The sequence below is a fragment of the Agelaius phoeniceus genome, chromosome 2 (assembly GCF_051311805.1).
Source record: "Agelaius phoeniceus isolate bAgePho1 chromosome 2, bAgePho1.hap1, whole genome shotgun sequence".
In the NCBI taxonomy this organism is placed as follows: Eukaryota; Metazoa; Chordata; class Aves; order Passeriformes; family Icteridae; genus Agelaius; species Agelaius phoeniceus.
Window position 1 is genome coordinate 86,458,359 of NC_135266.1, and position 21,144 is coordinate 86,479,502.

Sequence of the window (21,144 nt, forward strand, 5' to 3'; positions counted from 1 at the left end):
AGTAGTGCCTTAATTCCAAGGAGGAATGCTACAGAAGGCATACAAGGTGTTGGAATTGGGGTGTGTCATTGCAAAGTTGGTATTGGAGGTTTTTTTTGGACTAAAACCCTTTAGCAGTTTTAGCACAATCAGAATTGCCGAAATAGGACTGTGTCATGGTTTAACCCCACGAGAGGCCCAAGAGTGTAACCCTGCTTCTTTTCCCAGCTACCAGTTTGCCTCACAGTGTTCCTGTCATTCTTGCTTCCTCCTGCAGTCTCTCTTCGACTCCAATATTTTTGTAGTTGTGCTTTTGCCAGACAGCTTTTCAAGCAAGAAATTAATAATAAAATTTGTCTTCAGGCTTCAGGATTACTATTATGATTTTTAAGTTATCAGAACCTCTGCTAGGAGTCTCCCATCCTTCACACATCCTTTGTTTAAAACTCCTCAGTTTTAAAACCCACAAATGCTACCTTACAGCACATCCCTTTAAGCTGACCTACAAAGCTCACAGCACATCCATCCTCAACTACTGCACATTAGCTGTGTGAGGGCAGATGTACATTTGGTATTGGGAAGAAATTCTTCCCAGTGAGGGCGGTGAAGCACTGGCACAGGTTGCCCTGAGAACCTGTGGATGCCCCATCCCTGGCAGTGTTTGAGGCTTTGAGCAACCTGGTCTAGTGGAAGCTGTCCCTGTCCATGGCAGGGAGTTGGAATTAGATGATCTTCAAGGTTCCTTTCAACCCAAACCATTCTAGGATTCTGTGATTCTCTGAAATCCAGGACACAGCATCTGAGGCAAGTCTAGGATCTGAGTCATGGATGAGAAAGATTTGATTAGTACATTCAGGGTTTAGCTTTTCAAGAAAGAAATGCCAACAGAATGTGATTCAGTTCTTGCCATATACTTCCATATGTATTTGCTGTGAAAAAGACCAAGAACTGATAGGTTCTTTATGAACCTTTCGCTTTCTGTTTTTAAATGCTGATGGTAAACAATATCCTGGGGTGGCATTTAGAGAGTCAACTTCTGTTCTTTAGCAGTCAGGAGGATTCAGTTTCAGAGAAGCTCTGTGGATAATTACAGATTTTCCATGTTTGGTTTGTGTATTTCATCATTATTTTTCCTCATAAGCAAGTTTAGATATTAACAAACATTTTTTTCCATCTTGATGCAAGGCATTGCCTTTATTTTTTCTGTTTTCTGTCGCATTTAATAAACTTGAAGTAAAAATACTGTTTATTAGTTATTTTGACAAAAATACTTTAAATACCTTTTATTTCTGATATCTGTTTTCTCTGTGTGCAGATATGTACACTTGTATTGCAGTGTTTATATACATTGGTTTTTCCACAGAAATAAATCCCAGGCCATGTTGTTACATGAAGCAGAACACTATCATTTATTTACACTTTCTCAGCTCTGCTTAAATTTTAATATATTTCCAGCTGAGTAAAGATGAGCCCTCTGAAAAGGAAGACATTTTTATGCAATTTCCATCCACATGTCACTCCTTCAGTCCTTCCTTTCTCCCTCTCCCTTCCCAGTTGCCTTCTTATACCATCTCAGTCTTTTGTTCATATATTCTAACCTCATGATCTGTGGAAACATTTTTAAAACCACAGGACAGCATTTTTCCAAAGCCTTCCAGTTGCCCAAATAGAGACATTTCAACATTACCTGATTTTCCAGATGATGAATACATGCCTCCTTGAGGTGTCTGAATCACTTCCTACAGAAAGAAGACACACAATATCACAATCAGTTTCAAATTCCCAAGTGTATGTCTAGTTCAGACAGATGCAGGTTGGTGCATATATGTATCCTGTTAGCAGTGGCAATTATTAAATGAGTCACACATAATTGAGACTTTCTTTTTATTGGTAATTGTTCTAAGAGGGTTTTTCTGGAATCCATTAAGTAACATCCCTTTTCTTCAGTGTAAGAATGTATAAAGAAGGCAAATTAGCCACTGAGGGCCCAAAGGCATGACATTTTTTAATTCTCTCTTTCAGGTTATTCCAATCTGACCGCCACAGAGACGTCATTATTTTAATGTTGAATACTCAGACAAGGGTGCCATGGATGTAAAGGAAAGGAAGCCGTATCGATCTCTGACTCGGCGCCGCGACACCGAGCGCCGCTACACCAGCTCTTCAGCTGAGAGTGAGGACAGCAAGGCACCCCAGAAATCCTACAGCTCCAGCGAGACCCTGAAGGCTTATGATCAAGACTCCAGGCTCACCTACAGCAATCGGGTCAAAGACATGGTGCACCAGGAGGCTGATGAATTCTGCCGAGCAGGTGGGTGCTTTTCAGCAGATGCAGCTGTAAGCAGCATGAGGCAATCAGCTGAGAGCCAGAGTTGAATCGGAGGCTACCTTTGAAAGACTCTGAGGCCAAAAGCATGATGTAAGAGAGAGACTTAAAGAGAGCGACAGAGATCACCTTCACTGTATTGCACAAGACACTGTGTGCAGCCCAGTGTCCTTAAGTGGCATACCCATATCCCATGTTCATTAGCACTTATAAGACACATTTTCTATGTCTTAGTCTTTCTGTCTGCAGCAGCACTTTGCCACTTCCCACCATGAGACTAGAACCCTCTGTGCACATGCTGCACGGTACTAACGTGGCATGGAATGTTCCTGCCTGCTTAGGAGACCTTTCACTGTGTCACATGTCTGCTCTGTCATGAAGGAAGTCAACAAGGATGCTGAGGCAGGAGGCAACAAGTGGAGAGTGTCACTGTCCATCTGGTCTACAGCAAAACCCAAGAGGCCTGGAAGAAAGGAGACAAATGGGTTCCAGTTGGAATGACCCCTCTTGGCATTGTACACAGCCTGCAGGCTTTAGGTTTGCCTTTGGGACACACTTCAGTGTTAAAGGAGTAAGGAACATCTTTAGGACTTACAGGAGCACATTTAGTGAATCTGAGTCCCAGTATCTGTGAAGATGCGGAGTTTCAAGAGTCACCACAGACTCCACAGTTCTAACAGAGATTCCAGATGCCCTGAAGTCAGTGCAGTTACAATTTTCACTGCTGGTATTGCCTGTATGAGGTAGATTTCTGTCCCCTACCATAAGACTCATCTTCATTTTTCTGTAGAGATGTAGTTCAGATTCCAACCAGGATTTCACACAAATTGTTTTTAGAAGTCCATCAAGAAAAGCATAAAATGGTAAAGTGAGTCAAATAGAGTAGGCAGCATTCCAGAAAATGGACATAAACTAGCCTACCCAGAGTACTCTGAGCACATTCTCTGCAATTTGGAGAAGCTGATTCCCCAAAAGGAATACATATAATTACACTCATTAAAATTGGGGGCTGCTTGATTTTTCCTCAAAAATCATGCACTTGTGCTTTTGGTGCAAGACTCCTCTTCAAGGCACACACAACCAAAATGATTTGCTGAAGTATCTTCATGCATATGGCTTTGGTGTTTGAGTTTCAGATAGCTGCAATAGGCAACAATCAACAAAAGGGCCAATAGTTGATGTAAGTAACACTGTGACATCATGAAAGCAGTTTCCCTCTTAGCAACTCTGAAGTACTTCATCCCCTCTAAGGAATGTATGACATTATAAAGAAAAGGAAACTTTTTAGGTCATTGCATTTGCTTACTTCATACAATATATTCACCATGCAGGATAGATGTGAATTAGTCCAGGTCAGTGGTTTTCAACTTGGAGGTCCATGAGGCCATGCAGATCTATGGACTTCTCCTAAGAAGTCCACAAAAGATTACTTTTCCTGAAAATCCAGTCTGTTGGCAGGGAATGTAATTTTTCTATACACAAGCTCATGCTTGCCTAGGAAAATTTTGAAGGTACTGAGAAATAGTAAAAATGACTGGTCAAAGTAGCTGAAATTCATTGAAAAGTTAAGATTAACCATGTGAGAGCACCAGTTCTATTTCTGATATAACTCTCACAAATGGCTACACTTAAAGCTTTCTCCCAGTTTATCTTGAGGGTCCCAAAACTGGCCTGAAGAGTGTTAACAATTCTCCCAGACTTTCTGTACCACATTTTTCACTGGCAGTAAGCCATGAATGGACCTCTCTTTGTGATGCTGCTTGGCTTGAGGCCAACTGAAACCAAGCCTTATTAGCCTGCTTGACATCAACAAGGCAAAGTGAATTTCTCTCCTGCGTTGGTTTGGAAGGCAGAGGAGGGAAACATTTCAAATTGACCAAATAAATTCAGTAAATAAACAAGTCAGCATTTAAATGGTTTTAGCTAGAGTAAGTGTCAGCAAATGTGCAAGTCAGCACAGGAGAAAATAGACCAGATCTGAATTAAAAAGTCTTGGATATTTATTATCCTCCTTTTATTGACTTGAGTTCTTCCAGCTTAAAAGGTAACAGTGAGCATAGAATATGAAAATCAATGCATCTGCTGCTGTTTATTGCAAATAAATTTGATTTTGAGTTAATTGTAGCAGTCATTTTTCATAATTTATGAGCTGCTGTTGCTGGAGAACATCAGTCATGCTGCACATTGATGTGCCTGATGATGCTGAGTGTGGCTTCTTTCAGGCAAAGGTGGAACATGACATCAGTGACTCAAACACGCAAGGAAAACCAAAAGATATTTTTCAGTACTCCACAAGGGATGGTTTAGAAAAACCATGGCCTTAAAAATAAGTTGAACCTAGAAGAGAAGAGCAAGGTCTCTGGGGAGATACAGCTTCCTAGCATTTATAACTTAGGTCAGGTTTATTTGCTTCCTTATGCCATGAGAATGTAGAGGACAATCTCTCAAACTACTTTGTAATTATGTTAAATTATTACTTTGCCACAAGCTTGCATTGTGCTTCCCAAGCAAGGGTCGGGCAGAGGTGTGAGCCCCAAGCAACCTTTTCTGTCCACTCTGTCTGAAAGCTTTAATCTTGTTTGGTCAATTAAAAAGGTGTGAAGTTCATGAATCCTTTATGCAGTTGGAGTGTTGTCAGCTGCAGATCTGTAACCAGCTGAATCTGAATTTTCTCCTGCCATCAAACAGCTCCTTCTCTGAGCTATACATGAAAATGTTGTCCAGTCCCACTATTCACCTTTCATTCAGATACCTTCTCTCTGTTCACGTTGAGCTATAAAGTCAACTGAAAAAATGAAATTAAAAAATGTAATAAAATAGCATTTACTTTTGGCCACGTGTCATCTGATGCATGTGTGCTCTAATATGAGAGACCTTCCCCAGTCATCAGGGCTCAAGGACAAACTAGGGTATTTCCACACGTATGAAATCGTACTCTGGAAAAGTAGAAAACTGACTATTTCTGTTGGATACACATTTTCTACCATATGATATTTGACATCAGCAAATAGAAATGTGAGAAAAACCACACAATTGTGGGGTCTTGAGAAAGGAGAAAATGGTAATTCAGCTTTGGATACAACCTTGAGATCCAGATTTGATGAACAGATTTCAATAATGAGTAGTTATGAACTTCAGTGTTCAAAGGAAGGTTAGTGCCTGAAATTTCCTGGAGATTGTGCATTCAGATTTATCTTGTTGAAATATGCCTGAGCTGCAAACTGCTCAGTTCTTTAATCCATTCAAGGCATAGCATAACAGAAGCAGGGGTGCATTGAGCTGTATAAATGCACTGTGCAGCTAAAGGCACTCATGGCTGGCCAAAATCTTTTCAAGATATTCAGGGTTGAAAAATAAATGCATGCATTAATAAATAAATATGGATTAAAATTGCTCTCCCCAGCCTCTTGTGGAACTTTCCAAACAAAGTGTGCTAATATTTGAAGCCTTATTCACATCAATTCAGTCTGATTTTGAAGCTCTGCAGGTAACTAGACATGGAGTCAAGAGTCACTTTCCAGGTCATATTTTTAGTCAGCTAAACAATTGCATCTATTTGTGGCCAAATAACCTCTGCTGTGACTCTATCAGAATGAATAGCTAAATGTGAGGCAAGGTGTGAGTGGTCAGCATGGGGAAAGTGAAATCGCCAAAGGAAATTTAAATCCCCAGTATGTAATTTCAGGGTTTTCAATGAGCAGAACTCACTCAAATTGCCTATTGTAGGGAAGTTGTCAAGTGTATGGTAGGACTTTTGATCACTGCACGCCTCATTTTGCTTTTCCCACAAGAAGATTACTTTTTGCCTCTCCTAAAGTATTGCACCATTTCTACATCCGTTTTTCGTTTCAAACTTGATGATTTCATTGAACATGCTCTGCATTTTTTTCAGATTCCAGAAGCAGGAATCCAGCGACTTTTTAGTCCTGGCATGTTTGAAAAGAGATTGTCATGAGGTGGGGACTGGTGTCTTCTCCCAAGTAACAAGGAATAGGACAATAGGAAATGGTCTTGACTGACACTAGGGAAGGTTGAGATTGCATATTTCAAAAAATTTCTTCAGTGGAAGAGTGGTCAAGGATTGGAACAGGCTGCCTACAGAAGTGGAGGAATCACCTGTCTCTGGAATTGTTATAAAAAAAAGTGTAGATGAGATGCTTAGAGACATTGTCTCGTGGTGGACTTGGACGTAATGGTTGGACTCAATGATCTTAAAACCTTAGTGATTCTATGATTCTGTGATCTCTTGGTCTCATTCAGAGCAAGACCACAGAAGAAGGGTATCTTTGGTATGATGTTGCTGTGTGTTACTGTGACACTGATGTGCCCCACGTGAAGGTAGAGGATGAACACTTCAGCTCTTGACTTGTGCTACATGGCACCGTGCCCTATTAAAGAATAACCCAGCTGATGTGTTTTTCTCACAGGAGCCAACTTCTCTTTGCGAGAGCTGGGACTTGAAGATGTGACACCGACACACGGGGCTTTGTACCGGACCGACATCGGGCTGCCTCACTGTGGCTACTCCCTCAGCGCCGGCTCGGATGCCGACACGGAGGCAGATGTGGTCATGTCACCCGAGCACCCAGTGAGGCTCTGGGGACGCAACACCAAGTCCGGGCGCAGCTCCTGCTTGTCAAGCCGGGCCAACTCCAATCTCACCCTCACTGACACAGAGCATGAGAATACTGAAACAGGTAAGTGGTGACAGTGCATGCAAGTGTCAGCCTTGAGCTCTATAAGGAATGTCTCTTCCTACTACTCCACCTTAATCTTCCTTAGGTTTAGTGATGGGGTTTTTTATCAGACTCCATGAAAACACTCTTCTAACAGCCCCAGTCGTGGCCTTTTTACTGTCCTACAGAGTCTTTGTTAATGAACTGCTGGAGAAGCTCCTACTTATTTATCACTGCGACAGAGATCATTAAATAGCTGTAATACTCTCCCTGCTTTTTGCAGCAACCTTTCAGAGGGAAGGCATTTAAATCTCCCCTCCTCTGGCCAATGCTACTCTTATCTTTGCTCAGATTTTCTGGGCAGATAATTTTCTTCTCTTCCTTGCTGGTTCCTTGACAGGGGCCGCTTCATTTATGTAAATTGGCTGACTGCTCTCTGAAGGAAAACAATGGCGAAATATTTTTAGAAGCCTTTTTCTTTGTGTGAAATAAAACCTGAAGGTCACAGATTTTTTTATCTCTGTAACTTTGTGTCCCCAGCTGCGGGGATTCCTGCGTGCCTTTGTAGGTCTGCGAACCTTTTGGTCAGCAGTTCTGCCCAGCAGTGTAGGAGAAGGAAAGGGGACTTTGATTCAATTGCAACTTGACCCAGGAGTTCATCCAGTCCTATATGCCTTTGCACCTTTAATTCAATTATAGCACAGCCTGCTTCTTGATATAGCTGCTGCATGCAAGTCACTGGGCACTTGTGCTCGGCGTAGAAAGCTCATGTGAAATGACTGTATCACTTGTTCTTTTCATGCTTTCTGCCACAGTATTATAGTGACAAATGATGATAAGTTTTCCTCTGGAAGCCATGACAGTGAGACATACACCACCCACATGATTTTATGTTTAACTCCAACAAAATTACAGTTGAAGCTTATTAAGTTTCTACTCAGAGATAATGATACATTAGGCAGAGTTCAAAGATAAATGGTCTTCTGTTCAAAGGATGTACAGAAGAATCTTTATAAATTATCTTTACCATACTTTTTAAAAGATTCTCAGTGTAGTGTCTTACAAGCAGACACACAGTGGCAGGTTGCATTGTTTTCCTTCTGATCCTTGTGTTTTGATGAAAAATCAGAGGGATGATCACGGTCAATTAAAGTTTTGCAGATTCACAAGAAATTGATAGAAAGCAGGCAAAAGCAAGCACCTTGCACTTCCATCCCATTCTCCTCTATCCAGGCTCTCTTTTGTGCTTTCCATGTGATGTGTGAGCAGCTGCAATCCTATCCCATACATTTTTTCTTTCCATGCCTACTAAGAAAAGAAGTATACAGAATTCTAGGTTGGTCCCCCCTTTGGTCTTAACAGAGAAGAATTGCATTATCTATGGGAGTCTTTTTCCCTGCTCTCTACACCTGCAAATGCAACTTTGTACCTACAGATCACTTTCAAATGAAGTTACACTAGAAACAGCACAGTAGCAACTTCACATGCCTTGAAAGGCTTTACTGAAAGTAATCACAGAGGGTGAACGACTCATGTCAGGTTGGAGACAACCTTCAATTCCTCTTTCCTTAAGTTTAATGGCACACTAACCATTTGTTGAACCATCACTTCATAGCAACTAGAAAAAGAGAAATGAGAGGTGGAGAACATACAATGCTGTATAAAAGTAGGAGTTTCCTTGGAGGCTAGGCATTTGCAGTCTTAGATGTTGGGTAGTTTGAATGAGAAAGGCTGTATCATACTAAAACCAAAAGTCTGTGTAGCACAAATAAAACACAGATTGCTGTGGTGTCCAGTATGTAATAGTATTGTTCATACTGACAAAAAAAGAGGTGGTGGAGCTTAAAGGAAAACATTAAGATCTAAACTGTGCTGGCAATGAGGTTCATCTGATGCTTAGACTTTCCTGGGAAGATGTCATAGACATCAGACCATGTTCAGGTCAGAAAAAGTGGTCCAGAACTGAGAAAAAGTTCACTTTAATGTAGGGACTGTGGTTGAATTGGTGATATAAACATATGCAAACAAATGTTGCAAGGTAGAAAGAAAAGAAGGTTAGGGAAAATTCTTTTAAGTAGGCAGAATTTGAGCATTTTCTTTTGTAATTGCTTGGCACAGATAAAGGCATGAGAAATCTTTGTGCACAAACTCCTCACAGCCTGAGATCCTCTCAGAAGCTTTTCCTGCTGAACATAAAGGCATTTTCTCCCTCCTCACTCGACATAAGTAGTGTTTCTCTGGGCTGCTAGCTATCACACATGCTATTTTGAGAAATCCCAGATTTATAGAAGAAACATTTTCAAGAAGACATGAAATTTTGCTAATGGCAATGTAAAGTAACATAATGCTATGACTCAGTTTACAGGATGCCTTTATGAGCCAATATTAATTGTTGACAGTATTGATAGAAGTTATAGCCTTTAGCGGAAGTCAATATGGACTTTATGAACCTGCCATCAATAGAAGAGTTTATGGGGCTCATTAAACCAACTTCTCCAATGAAGGTCAAAGTCAGCAGTTTTTATGCTGTTCATTATTTATCTAAAATAAATAATCAGAATTTACTTCTGATGCTTGTAAATCCCAAGTTGTCAAAGGATGATTCTGCCAAAACATTTATTATGTTCCTAGAAGAGGAGAGGAGTCACTCCCTTGAAAAGTAGGTTTGTTTTTATTTCAGGAGTGGTGATGCCTAAAAGGAACAGATATGCTGCTCAGAAAGGACAGTCACAGTCCATCCCTGCCCTTAAGGAAGTCTATGAAGTACTCTGGTTTCACAGCATTTTGTAGTCCATAGATCACTTAAACAGGGAGCTGGCATGGAAAGCCATCCATAGCTTTATCTAAACTGTTATGAGTTTTTCACAGAATCCCAGAGGTGTTTGGGTTGGAAACATCTAGTTCCAGGCCTCTGTCCTGAGTAGGGACACCTTCATTATGTTGAATGCTTCTAGGAGCCAAATGCTTTTACTAAGTTAAGAGTTTGTTTTCACTAAAGAGCTGAGTTATAACTCTGGCATTGCCCTGAGCTCACATCCTGCCCGCTCAAACAGCCACGATGGCCTCCCCTCCAGTGGACAGTGCGTTTCACTTGACCTGGACAGTCACTTTGCACAGTGAGGGGACAGAGGCACAGCTCAAGTTGCTGCATCTTGCCTGGGGACAGTGCCATCATTCTGTATTGCTGATGTAGCAGGCACTTTATATGGTTCAAGGGGTTTTCTGCAGCATGATCATGATCTGAACTGGAACTGTGAACTCCCATTAACAGTTCAGAACCAAGCACAGAGGGAGTCTGGTTCCTGGAAGTCTAGGAGATTTTAGGAGAACTTCTTTCCTATAGTAGATTGCACTATTTCTCAGCAAGACTGATTCAAGCAAAAGAAGTTCCTGAAGTGGTCATTTGGAGTGAAGCCTGGAGTTTCCTGGCGGTACCTTAGCTAACCTTGAACAGGATTTGTACTGAGCCAGCAATTGTTTACCATAGAGAAGAGCACATTGAAGAAAAACGAGGTAATAGTCTTCCAGAAATTGGCTTATTTTTCAGCAACTTAGTCACATACAAAAAAAAAAAAAACCCAACCCAAAAAACTTCTAGTCATAAGAACATCATTATAAAAATACAGTACCACAGGATAATTTAAACTGAAAGGCATTGCTGAAAGTCTCTGGTCCCTCTCCTGCTTAAAGCAGGGCTAAGTTGGAGGTCAGGTTGGGTCACTCAGGGCCTTTTTCAGTTGCAATTTGAGTATCTATCAGAATGGAGAGGCCATAGCCTCTATATCCCGGCTCTGGAGGTGACCACGTTTGCTGTGAACAGCTCTTTTTCTAAGAGCTAATATGGATTTCAACTGCAACTCGTGTCCATTGCTCCCACTGAGCACCTCCAAGAACATTCTGACTCCATCTTTTGAGCATCACCCATTGCAAAAACAGTTGAAAGACAGCATCTAGAGTCTTCTCTCCTCATAAGCAGTTGGAAGGCAGTTTGGCACTAGAGGAGATCAGAGGAGTCTGAGGACTTCCAGTACTTAAAGCTTTTAAGTGTAAACTAGACAAAGATCTGCTAAGAAAGGTCTAGACTAGATGCTGTCTTGGTCAGAGTGGCTTTCCGTGTGGATCTCTCAAGCATCCCTCTTTCTCCAGTTTCAATTCTTGCAGCACTGCTGTGCCTTTTTCCTCTGGGGCTGTGCAGGACTATTCAGGCTGGCACTGCTGTGCCTTTTTCCTCTGGGGCTGTGCAGGACTATTCAGGCTGGGCTTTTGTACTGTCTAGGGGACTCCTAACATATGTGGACATGGACAGTGTTTGTGTGCAAGCATGCAGGAACTGGGCTGTGTCTATTTCCTTTGGGTCTGTAATAGAGATCTTAATCCAGATCCACCCAAAGTATTATGAATCATGTTGGTAACCCCTGGACAAATTTGAACTTGAGAGATAGGCAGAAAATGCATAGATATTCCAATATAAAATCCCTACTCACAAAAAAAAAAAAAAAAAAAAAAAAGAAAAAACCAAACAAACTAACAAACAAAAAAACCAAAACCCCACCAACAACAACAACAAAAAAAAAAAAAAAGCAAAACAAAAAACTACCACCAACAACAAAACCAGACCACTTTTTCCTCTACCTTCAGAGTGATAATGAACTATGTGGTTTACTCAGTACAATCATTACAGGGTTACTGTACACCTGGGTCAACAGCATTTTTAAAATTGGTCTTTGTGAAAGTGGAATTGCAGCCCTTTAAAAACAAACAAACAAACAAACAAATACAGCATAACTTTCAGCTATTCCAAAGAAGCCATTCCAAACCATTCCAAACTAAGGATTTTCTTTAGTTGTAATCTGGGCTCAGCGTTCATATACACCAAGGCAAGTAGTTGGTTAAATATGAGAAGGAACAAGAGACAGAGGAAGCAGTTTTTTTCATTAGCAGGACAAGTCAGCCATGATTAATGCTGTGAGGAGTGGCGTGATGTTTCTCTCTGTCATCATCTCTTCCTTGGAAGAATGTGGGCAGTATCAAATGGCCAAAAGGATCTCACAGACAGGATGATTAGCATCAGATGGCTTAAGACAGTTCAGCTGAGTTGAAGATACTCAACTGTGATCTATCATGTAAAGAAATTCTTGCAGCAGAAGTGTAGCTGAAGTGTGACTTCACCTCACTGAAAGATTAGTGGATATGAACTAAAATTTCAGATCTATCCACCCAGGAGGCCAAAATTCAAGCTGCAGGACCTTTTCTGTCAAATTGCCCTGTGCAATGTCTTTCCGTCTTCACAATTCAAAGCCATGTGGGAAATATCATCCTGCAAAAACTTCTTCACCCCTTCTATGATTGCAAAAGGGTTTACTATTGGACTCCAATCACCCATTTAATGATGAATTGGATATAGGTTTGATCACCCCAACACTTCCACCACACATCTGTTGATCATCTCTGTTTAGGATGTACAGTTTCATCTCAGGGTTCATTTATCTTTAGCTTCATTTGTGAAAGCACCAGTCAGTGCCAAAAATTATATGGTGACTATAGTAATACAGACACTTACTGGTGAAAAGGTTTAAAAGCAGCATTTTGGACCCACATCCTACAAAGAGGAATAATTTCCCTTGTGTCCCATCCCTGGAATTGTTCATGGCCAGCCTGGATGTGGCTGTGAGCAACTTGGTCTGGTAGAAGGTGTCTCTGCCTTCCCAGGGCAACCCAGGGGTTGGAGCTAGGTGGCCTTTAAGGTTCCATCCAACCCAAACCATTCTGTAATTTTTTTCTTTTAGTCAATGCTGTTCTGGATTGCATTTAAATGAATGCATTTAAAACTGCCAAGCAACAACTAGCTCAGTCTCCAAGCATGCTCTCCAAGCCTTACCAACTTAACCAGAAAGGTAGTAGATATGTTACACTTAATTTTTGCTTTCTCATCAAATAAATTGCCTTTCTGAAAAATTCTGATAGGCTGTTGTAAAACTGAAGCATAGTGGCAATCAGGAACTTTAAAGCTCACATGATAGCTCTGCCTCCTCTACCATCCCAGACTCAACTCTTAGCCATGTTAATTGACATAATACGTGATTTACAGAGCATTCCTTGCAGTAACCACCACATTCTCTGCTTCCACTGCTTAAGCCATTACTGTTGCTAGAAAGAGTGCTTAAGAAACTGCATAGGGTTTTAGGACTCAGCAGAACTGAATGCATATAGAACATATTATAAACACAGGGGTACATTAAAGCAGGAAATAATTAAAGACAAATATTTCAAACAAGGAACACCAAAGAAATGCTACAATTTTATTTCTCTGGGGCAGTTAATAAATATTACTGATGCTTTCATTTATTCAGTAGTGACTGATACAGAACTCACCAAAGCCTTTGAAGGCTCCTGTTGCCATCAGCAGTGTTACACCAGGTCCTAGGTACATGTGGATAACAATCTGCTTTTTTGAAAACAGCATGCCCAAATGATATAGATCCTAATACTTTTGGTTAAATACACCACAATATGCTGTTCACTGCTAGTTTTCTGATAGCCATTTTGGCCTCTTATTAAATCAAGCCACATTTCATCAGCTTTTTGAAAATATTTTCTCCTCAGAGTCATTTTACAACAGCTAAGAGAGCTTTAGACAAATAGTAATTATTTCTGTGTGTTTTCCTTGTTCTCTTAGTTTGTTGGGAGCTCTTCTCTTAATGTTGTCTGTATTTGCTACTGGGTGCCTTGCAAGGTAGCTTCTTAATAGCTCTGACTCTCTGCAGAGGAAGATTTTTTACTCAGTTTTCTTTGCATTCACCTTCCTGTTTCCCAAATCATGTTGACCCAAATCACTGGCCCAAAGTACAATTCAATATATCAGTGCAATTAGCAGTGCTAGAATTACTGTGTAATCTCTGCATTACAAATTATTTGTTAATACCCCAGTTGATAATCCATGGTGACTTTTCTTTTTATTACCATGTTTTGCTGAGTAATTTCCTTTCAGGCTTCATCCACTCCATTGTTAATATTGTTACCGTGGTTGCAGCAACATCATCTCTTTATTTTCTCCTCTGAATTAAACAGTGCATTATAAAGTACTTCCAGTAAATGAGAGTGTGCTTCAGACATGCTTCTTCTGCAAACCATGAAGGCAAAAACGTGATGCTCATATTCTGGAGAATTCAGAAAGGAATTTTTGTTTTTAAAACACAAAACATTTTTCAAAATAAATAATAATTTTAAAAGGATGTACTATGAGCTATATTTTATTAAGTTTTCCTTACGACTTTTTAGTAAGGGAAAACAATAATAAATTAGAACTACCCAGGCAAGATCAGACATCTGCTGGCTGTCATCTTTCACTTGTCTCACATCAGTTGTAACCTTAATATTAACAACATGTTTCAGCTTGAAATAAAAAATTAGCCAGAATCCTTACTACTAAATATCCATCATCGATTGCAGAAGTTAGTGAAGAACTACACAAAGTAGTAGCACATCCAGAAGGGAATTTTCACTGATACCTTTCCTTATTTCAGTTTCTCAAAACTCTCACACTGCCCCTTTCCAGATAGAATTTGCAAAAAAAAAACCCCATTTTAACTGTGTGTGGATACTGTTGGGATATGGCAATTTACTGAAGCTACAATGCAGAAATATTCAGAGATTTGGTGATCGCTTAAAATGTGAAGGTCAGGGGAAGAAATGTGCCTTCAGGCTCTCCGAGCGTAAAGATACTAATATTCCAATGAAGAATGTTAGTCCTATAAAGGAGACTTTTAACTGTATGACCATCAAATGCTACATTTTCCACTGAAAAATGGCTCCCTTGAAGGCTGTTACATCTTCTTTACTTGTGATCCAACTTTCTAATCACTGACATTCTTGATGATAGATACCTCATATTTTCTATCCTCTTACCTTTTTTGTCCTTTTTAGATGTTAGTCCTGAGATACTTCTTGAAAGTGAATAGGTGAGTCACCAACTCACCCCTTCACAAGAGTCTTAGGGAAAGTTTTACCTGGATGGGACCGTGAATTCATGGGGTTTAGGACCACAGACCCTTATCTCCCTTCATATTCAATGAACTCCCTGCCCACTGGGAGTAAAACAGCCTTTCAAAATGAGGATGTCACTGCCTCTCAGACAGGGTTCAACCCACTTGAGAGACAATTGACCCTTTGGTAGCACCACAAAGGGAACCAGAAGCATCTTTGCTCCCCATTTAAGAGGTGAAGGCGTATGAGATTAATCTGAATTTAGTATTTCAAGTGCAGCATTAGTGGTCAGTATCTTGATTCTGTAAGTGAAGGAATTCCCACTTATTTCTAGGGCTAATTTATCTCATTGCTGGCCTCTTTGTCCCTAGAGGAAAAGAAGTATTTCCTTTTTTTCTTCTTTTTTTTAATTTTCTTTTTTTTGTTGTTAATTTTATTCCTGTATGGTGTGTCCCATAGAGAATGTACTTTCTGTATTACTGTAATCTGCATCTGAAAGGATGCTGACACTTAAGTCCTTCCCAATGTTATTCTTCTGTAATGAACTGCAGTTCAGTACAGGTTAGTGTGTAGGTTTCACGTTGTTATTATTATTGTGATGATGGTGAAACCATGAGGCAGGGAAAAAACGCTAAAAGATGCTCATTATTAACCTGAATATTGGTGAAGAGGGCATGTAGAAACAACATCAACAGGTAAGAATTTACCGTTCTTGTAGTTATGTGATTAATTTTTGTCCTTTCTTTTGCCACTTTAAACTGCCTTGTCATGGTGATTTTTTAAAGGAAAATAATTGCATTTATTGATATTGCAGGCAAGCTGCCAAGTATTTTGGAGGCAAATCTATGCATTTTTTACACTGTTTCTGAGTGCCATAAATAATTTCTTGTGGTGTGATACACCCCAAGGGGAATAAACCTATGTTCAGCAGCATGAAACCTTTTGACAGTACCTTTGCTTCCAGCCTGGTTTTGAGGTGGGATTTGTGCATCATTGCCAATCAGGAATGGCTACTGCCATGGACTGAGGATTATGGTCAGGACACTGAGGGCCATCAAAAAGCTGGCATGGCACTGGACATCAGTACTGGAGTCGGGGTGGACCTGCAGCTCAATGGTCACTTGGAGCAGGATTTTATTTTTAGGGTCTGACCTAAACTCTATTCTAGGCAAACAATTGATCCCTCTGGGATACATGAAAGAGAAGCAGCATGGAGAAAACCCAAGAATTAGAGGAGACAGTTAATGTTCCATCAACAAGGATGGGGTGATGGTTGAGAACTCAAAATGGCTGGATATCTACCTTGTGTGGCCCACAGACTCCTGCTTCCAGAGTTAGCCAGCTGGTTAAGCATGGAACAGGGAGACAAAGCTTGTTTCCCAATTGCCTTTTCTCCATTTTTTTCCTTCATCTTGGATCTCTAGGGGTCACATAGAGCTGCAGTGGGTAGGACATGTCCATTCACCATCCCAGCATTTCAAAGACATGCATTATTCCCTGAAGAGTAGAAGAAATTGGAAAGAAAGCCTGGTGCACCTGGTTTTCAATACCCACTTTTCCCTCTACGCTATTCCCAACTGGGCATTTCCAGATGCTCATGTATTTCTAAATTCCCATTTGGACCACTGAATCTGCTTCTGAGTTCAGCACAGAGTGTTAGCCCACATCTGGTTAAGTCTCCAACAATGCCCCTTGAGGTATCTGGCTTTGTTTCTTTCAGTGAAGATGTGTCTCCATCTAAAAGCAGAACAAAGTGAGAGGAAAGAGCATGTTATTTTTGGTTTACCCATGCCCAGAGGTGCACACTGAGCTCCAAATAAAGGAAAGCATAGCTTCTGCCATGAGAATTTATTCATTAAAATCTCATTGTTTTATTTCTCAGAGGATTTTGATTAACTTTTAGCAACTTTATTCAATCAAGGTCAGTGATTGAAAATGCATTACTGCCCTAATTCTGCAAAGTTTTCAGTTTTTCTTTGGACTGCCCCTAAAAACTTTAATTATATGCTCTAGGGCAGGTTGTTGTTTAGTTTTCTCCACCACAGCAAAGATCTTATTGAATCATGTATATAAAAAGAAAACAATAATTCACAGCTATTTACACAGGCAGATAGTGACAGGACAAGGGGAATGGTTTTAAACTAACAGACAAGAGATATAGATGAAATCATACAAAGAATTTCTTTACTGTGGGGATACTGAGGCACTGTGACAGGTTGCCCAGGGAAGTTCTGGATGACCCATCCCAGGAAGTGCTCAAGGCAAGGTTAGATGAGGTTCTAAAACACTTGGTCCAGTAGAAAGTGTCCCTGACCATGGCAAGGGGTTGGAACTCCATGATCTGTAAGGTCCCTTCTAACTGAAATAATTTTGTGATTTTATGATTACATCTGAGGGACCAACTTGTTTAATAGGTTGCTACCCCGGGTACCCATCCCCATGACCTTTCATGGGTTCTCCATCCCTATGGTCATGATAGTGCAACTGCTCATGGAGCCCAGCTCTGACTTATCCCCTAAACCCATGTGTTTTAAAGCCTTTTTTCAAGGGTGCCAGCACACAGATCTCCTGATTTCACAATTTCCACTCAGCTCCCATGCCAGAGAGATCAATTCAATGTCGTATAGAGCAGCAGAAATCCTACCCAACAGAAGATCCTCCTGATTTGCGTCAAATAAGGGCCAGTGACTGAGGGTGGCATAACAGAAACATCTGGGGGCTATTTAAACCAGTGTTGCCAGCAGGGAAGGAGCATTGTCAAACTCTCTTGGAAATGCACCCCAGCTCCAGCTCTCCAGCAAGAACGGTCACTGCCTTTGTTCTCACCAATTCATTTTCTGTGCAAGACTTATTTTCTTCTCAGTCTCCAGCATGGTAAAGTACTTCTATTACCCTTAGTTTGAGAGGAGGGGGTGAAATTATGACCATATTCCAGTTTCCATTTAAATGCAGTTTTGACGTGAATTTCAAATAAATGTAAGACAACAAAAAATACAAAAACCTCCAGTAATCATCTACTGAATAAGAAATCTGTTGTTCACCATTTTCTCTTCATAAAAAATGTAAAAAAGTAGGAATCTGAATAAATGCATGCTAAACTATATAATTGCTGAAATAAATATGTATAGATATAGGATACTTTCTGATTTAGCATAAAGAAGCAGCAAATTATACCAATCAGTGAGAATCAACCAGTTTTAAAAGAAAATAACTGAAAAGCACACATGCAAAACAAGATTAAACCTGATTATTTAAATCAAGATTCTCTGCTTCCTGGTTTAAACCATGATTATAATTTAGATGAGGCCACCCTGCCACAAATAGTTTAGAGACAATGATTTCTCCCACTCGTATAATGTGCAGATTTTATAGCTGAGGTAGAGTCATGTTGCTTGTATGGAACATTTATGTACTGAGCCTTTATCTCCAGCCACTTTCTTAGTTTGCTACTAGTTTGGTTTAATTGTTTGAAGAAGGCAAATGGTAATCCTCATCTGAAGGAGTGGGAATCTGGTATCCCACAGAAAAATTCAAGATGCTTTTCCTTTGGGAGTTTCGCTTCTTTCTTAGAATGGAGCACTGCAACCTCAGTCAGGCTACGATGCTGACTTCCCAGTAACACAGGGACTGGAAAAGCAGCTGTAACCCCAGATTAGAGTATGAGGGGAAATGTCTCCCTCTCTCTGCTTTGGATAATTACATTCCACTTAACAAAATTCCCTTTGCTCCTATAGTTGGAAGGGGTGTTTCTCCTTCATTAATTGCTCTGGCTTGCTGCTGTGCTCTACCAAGCAGCTGTTAATGTTCCACCCCAGAGGAGTCTGCAGTTCAGTGATGGGTGAAATGATTAAGGCTTGCAAAGCACTTGATCATTTGGAATGAAAGGTGTGACATAAACATACCCCATTAGTTTCATTAGTGCTCAACAAAGCAAACTTTACCTGTAGCTGGTTCCACTCCTCCTTGGCATTTAATACAAGGTGTTCCCTCTGGAACATGGGCAATTTGCTGGATGCATTCTTAGCTGTCCTTAAAGAAGCGTGTCACCCAGACTGGTGATTTTACCCGTCATATATTGGGGAACTGCCATGAAATGAGTGCTGTGTTTGCAGAAATTTGAAGGTTTGTTAATCCTGCCTTAGTTCTCAGGAAGAGAAAGGTAGTGACTTTGGATATTACAGATATTTACTCCTGGTGTCAGGAAAGTAGAAATTCTGACACGGGATCAGTCTACAAAGGAGTATAAGGAAAGGGCTTAGAGGAATGTTACCTGATAGAGCTGTAGAGGAGCATATTAGAAGTTTGGTTGATAAAGATGGTTAGGCTGGTAAAGGTTCACTTAAACCTTCTATTTATGCAAATAGAAGAAAGATGTATGTATTTGTAAATTATGTGCCTAAACTAGACTTGCTGTGACACACAGCAGCAGGGTTCCATGTCTCTTGTCAGGTCACAGTGTCCCTCAACATCACCTGAATATTTTTGGCTGTTGACTGTCCATCAAGTGTGGTTCCCCCTGATGGGAGTCCTTGCCATTCCATCTGCACAGGACCCCTTCCACTGGTGTGCTGGCTACTCTCAAATCAGAACAAATTTACCCTCTTTGGTCACTTTCCTTCTGTGACTGGAGCAAGCAGAAAGCAGAGATCAACTCACACAACTTCCGTGGGTCCTAAGGCTGAATGGGAAATTTTCATAGCTCCCTTCAATGGGGGTCATATGTGTGAGCTGTTAGACTTTATGATTTGTGTGAATTGAAGCAGAAACCTAGAGAAATATCAGTGGACAGTCTTATCTCTTCAAGGCAAATGGATAAACACTCTCATTATTTGATCAAAAAATATTAAAGTTTAGACAGGAAAAAAAAAAAAGATATTGCCATGTTAATTGTTGAATTGTTAGATAGAGAACTTCCAGGGCTCGAAGGGTAAATATTGAGGCCATGAGTTCTGGAACTCAGTTCAGTGCTTCTCAGCATTTTAATGGATATCTAGAGACAAACTTAACCAAAAGAGTTCAGAAAATTTCTCTCTATAAACTGCGTGACTAAGGAGGAGACCAGTTCCCAAAGGAATATTTTGGAAGGTAATAGTGCTTTTTCCTAGGGAGATATTTTACCACCTCACAATAGAAGATTTTTTGAAGACCTTTAGATAGAGCCTCAGTCTGGACTCTGAAGCAAATGCAGTCCTCAATCATTTTTATCTCAGTCATTGGCACCAGTGTTTTGCATTGACTACATCAGATTATGGTTAGTCCCACATAAGCACAAAAAGTAAGAGAAGTTCAGGAAGGGTTCCCAAAGAAACCGTAGACCCGGAACATCTATTATTGCCCCTGAACAGTACTCCGATAGATTCGTTTCCCCATAGACAGTGATGAACTTAGTCCTTAACCTTCCCTTAGTTCTTTTCTTCTGGAGTTTCTCACTGTAAGTAATGTTTTCCAAACCTTTAATGCTCTCATGAGCCATGCACTGTTTATCAATGTCCTCCCTGAATTGGATTTGGTTAATTCATTCTTGGCTTTGTCTAAAGTTCTTGCCAATATATTTGCATCCTTCAAGAGAAGAATGTCCAGACCAGATTAGAGATGGGGAGAGGTCAATACCCCTTTTCCCCAGCAGGCACAGAGAGCAGATAGATTCTGCAAAGGAATCACTCAGATGCTTTCCTGGAGAAACTACTAAAAAATCTCTCCCAGAGCTGCTTCACAGATTGATGTTTTATCGATGGTGGCATGTGGGGGTTGAGAGGATAGGAGGGACAGATGGTCCATAAGGTTTCTTTGAGATACAGCCAGACTCAAAGAAGAAAAAGGAAGATTGGTGAATTTCTGGAAGAGCTTATTTCCTCCTTGGACTTGAACAGGGTGTTGAAATTCATCCAACAGACTCTGTAAAGCCTTTTGGATTCTAAGAAGACGACATAGATCTACAGCCTCATTATTGCCTATTGGGCTGTAAAACAAGGCTGTAAGGAATGAGGGAGACAATAGGGTTTGCTTCTTTCCTGTTTGTACCAGCTCCTCTCCAATTGGAAATGTACTAATATGCCTTTTATGAAATAATTATTTCATCATTGTTTCCTTTGGCACAAGTATCTGATCATTCTGATTCCACATAGAGAATTACTTTGAAATGAATAATTCCAAATCATTTTCCAAGAATAATTATATTAA

The 21,144-nt window shown here is 40.4% G+C and overlaps 1 protein-coding gene across 14 annotated transcripts in view; it reads left to right on the forward strand.

The window, feature by feature from the left end:
- TENM4 (teneurin transmembrane protein 4) overlaps positions 1-21,144 on the forward strand; it is a 1,543,936-nt gene that overhangs the window by 1,202,500 nt on the left and 320,292 nt on the right. For all 14 annotated transcript variants that reach the window (XM_077174070.1, XM_077174074.1, XM_077174077.1 and 11 more), the window contains 2 exons: positions 2,002-2,290; positions 6,733-7,002. In XM_077174070.1, coding sequence (XP_077030185.1) covers positions 2,068-2,290; positions 6,733-7,002 — 493 coding nt within the window. In that variant the 5' untranslated portion in view covers positions 2,002-2,067. The remainder of the gene's footprint in view (positions 1-2,001; positions 2,291-6,732; positions 7,003-21,144) is intronic.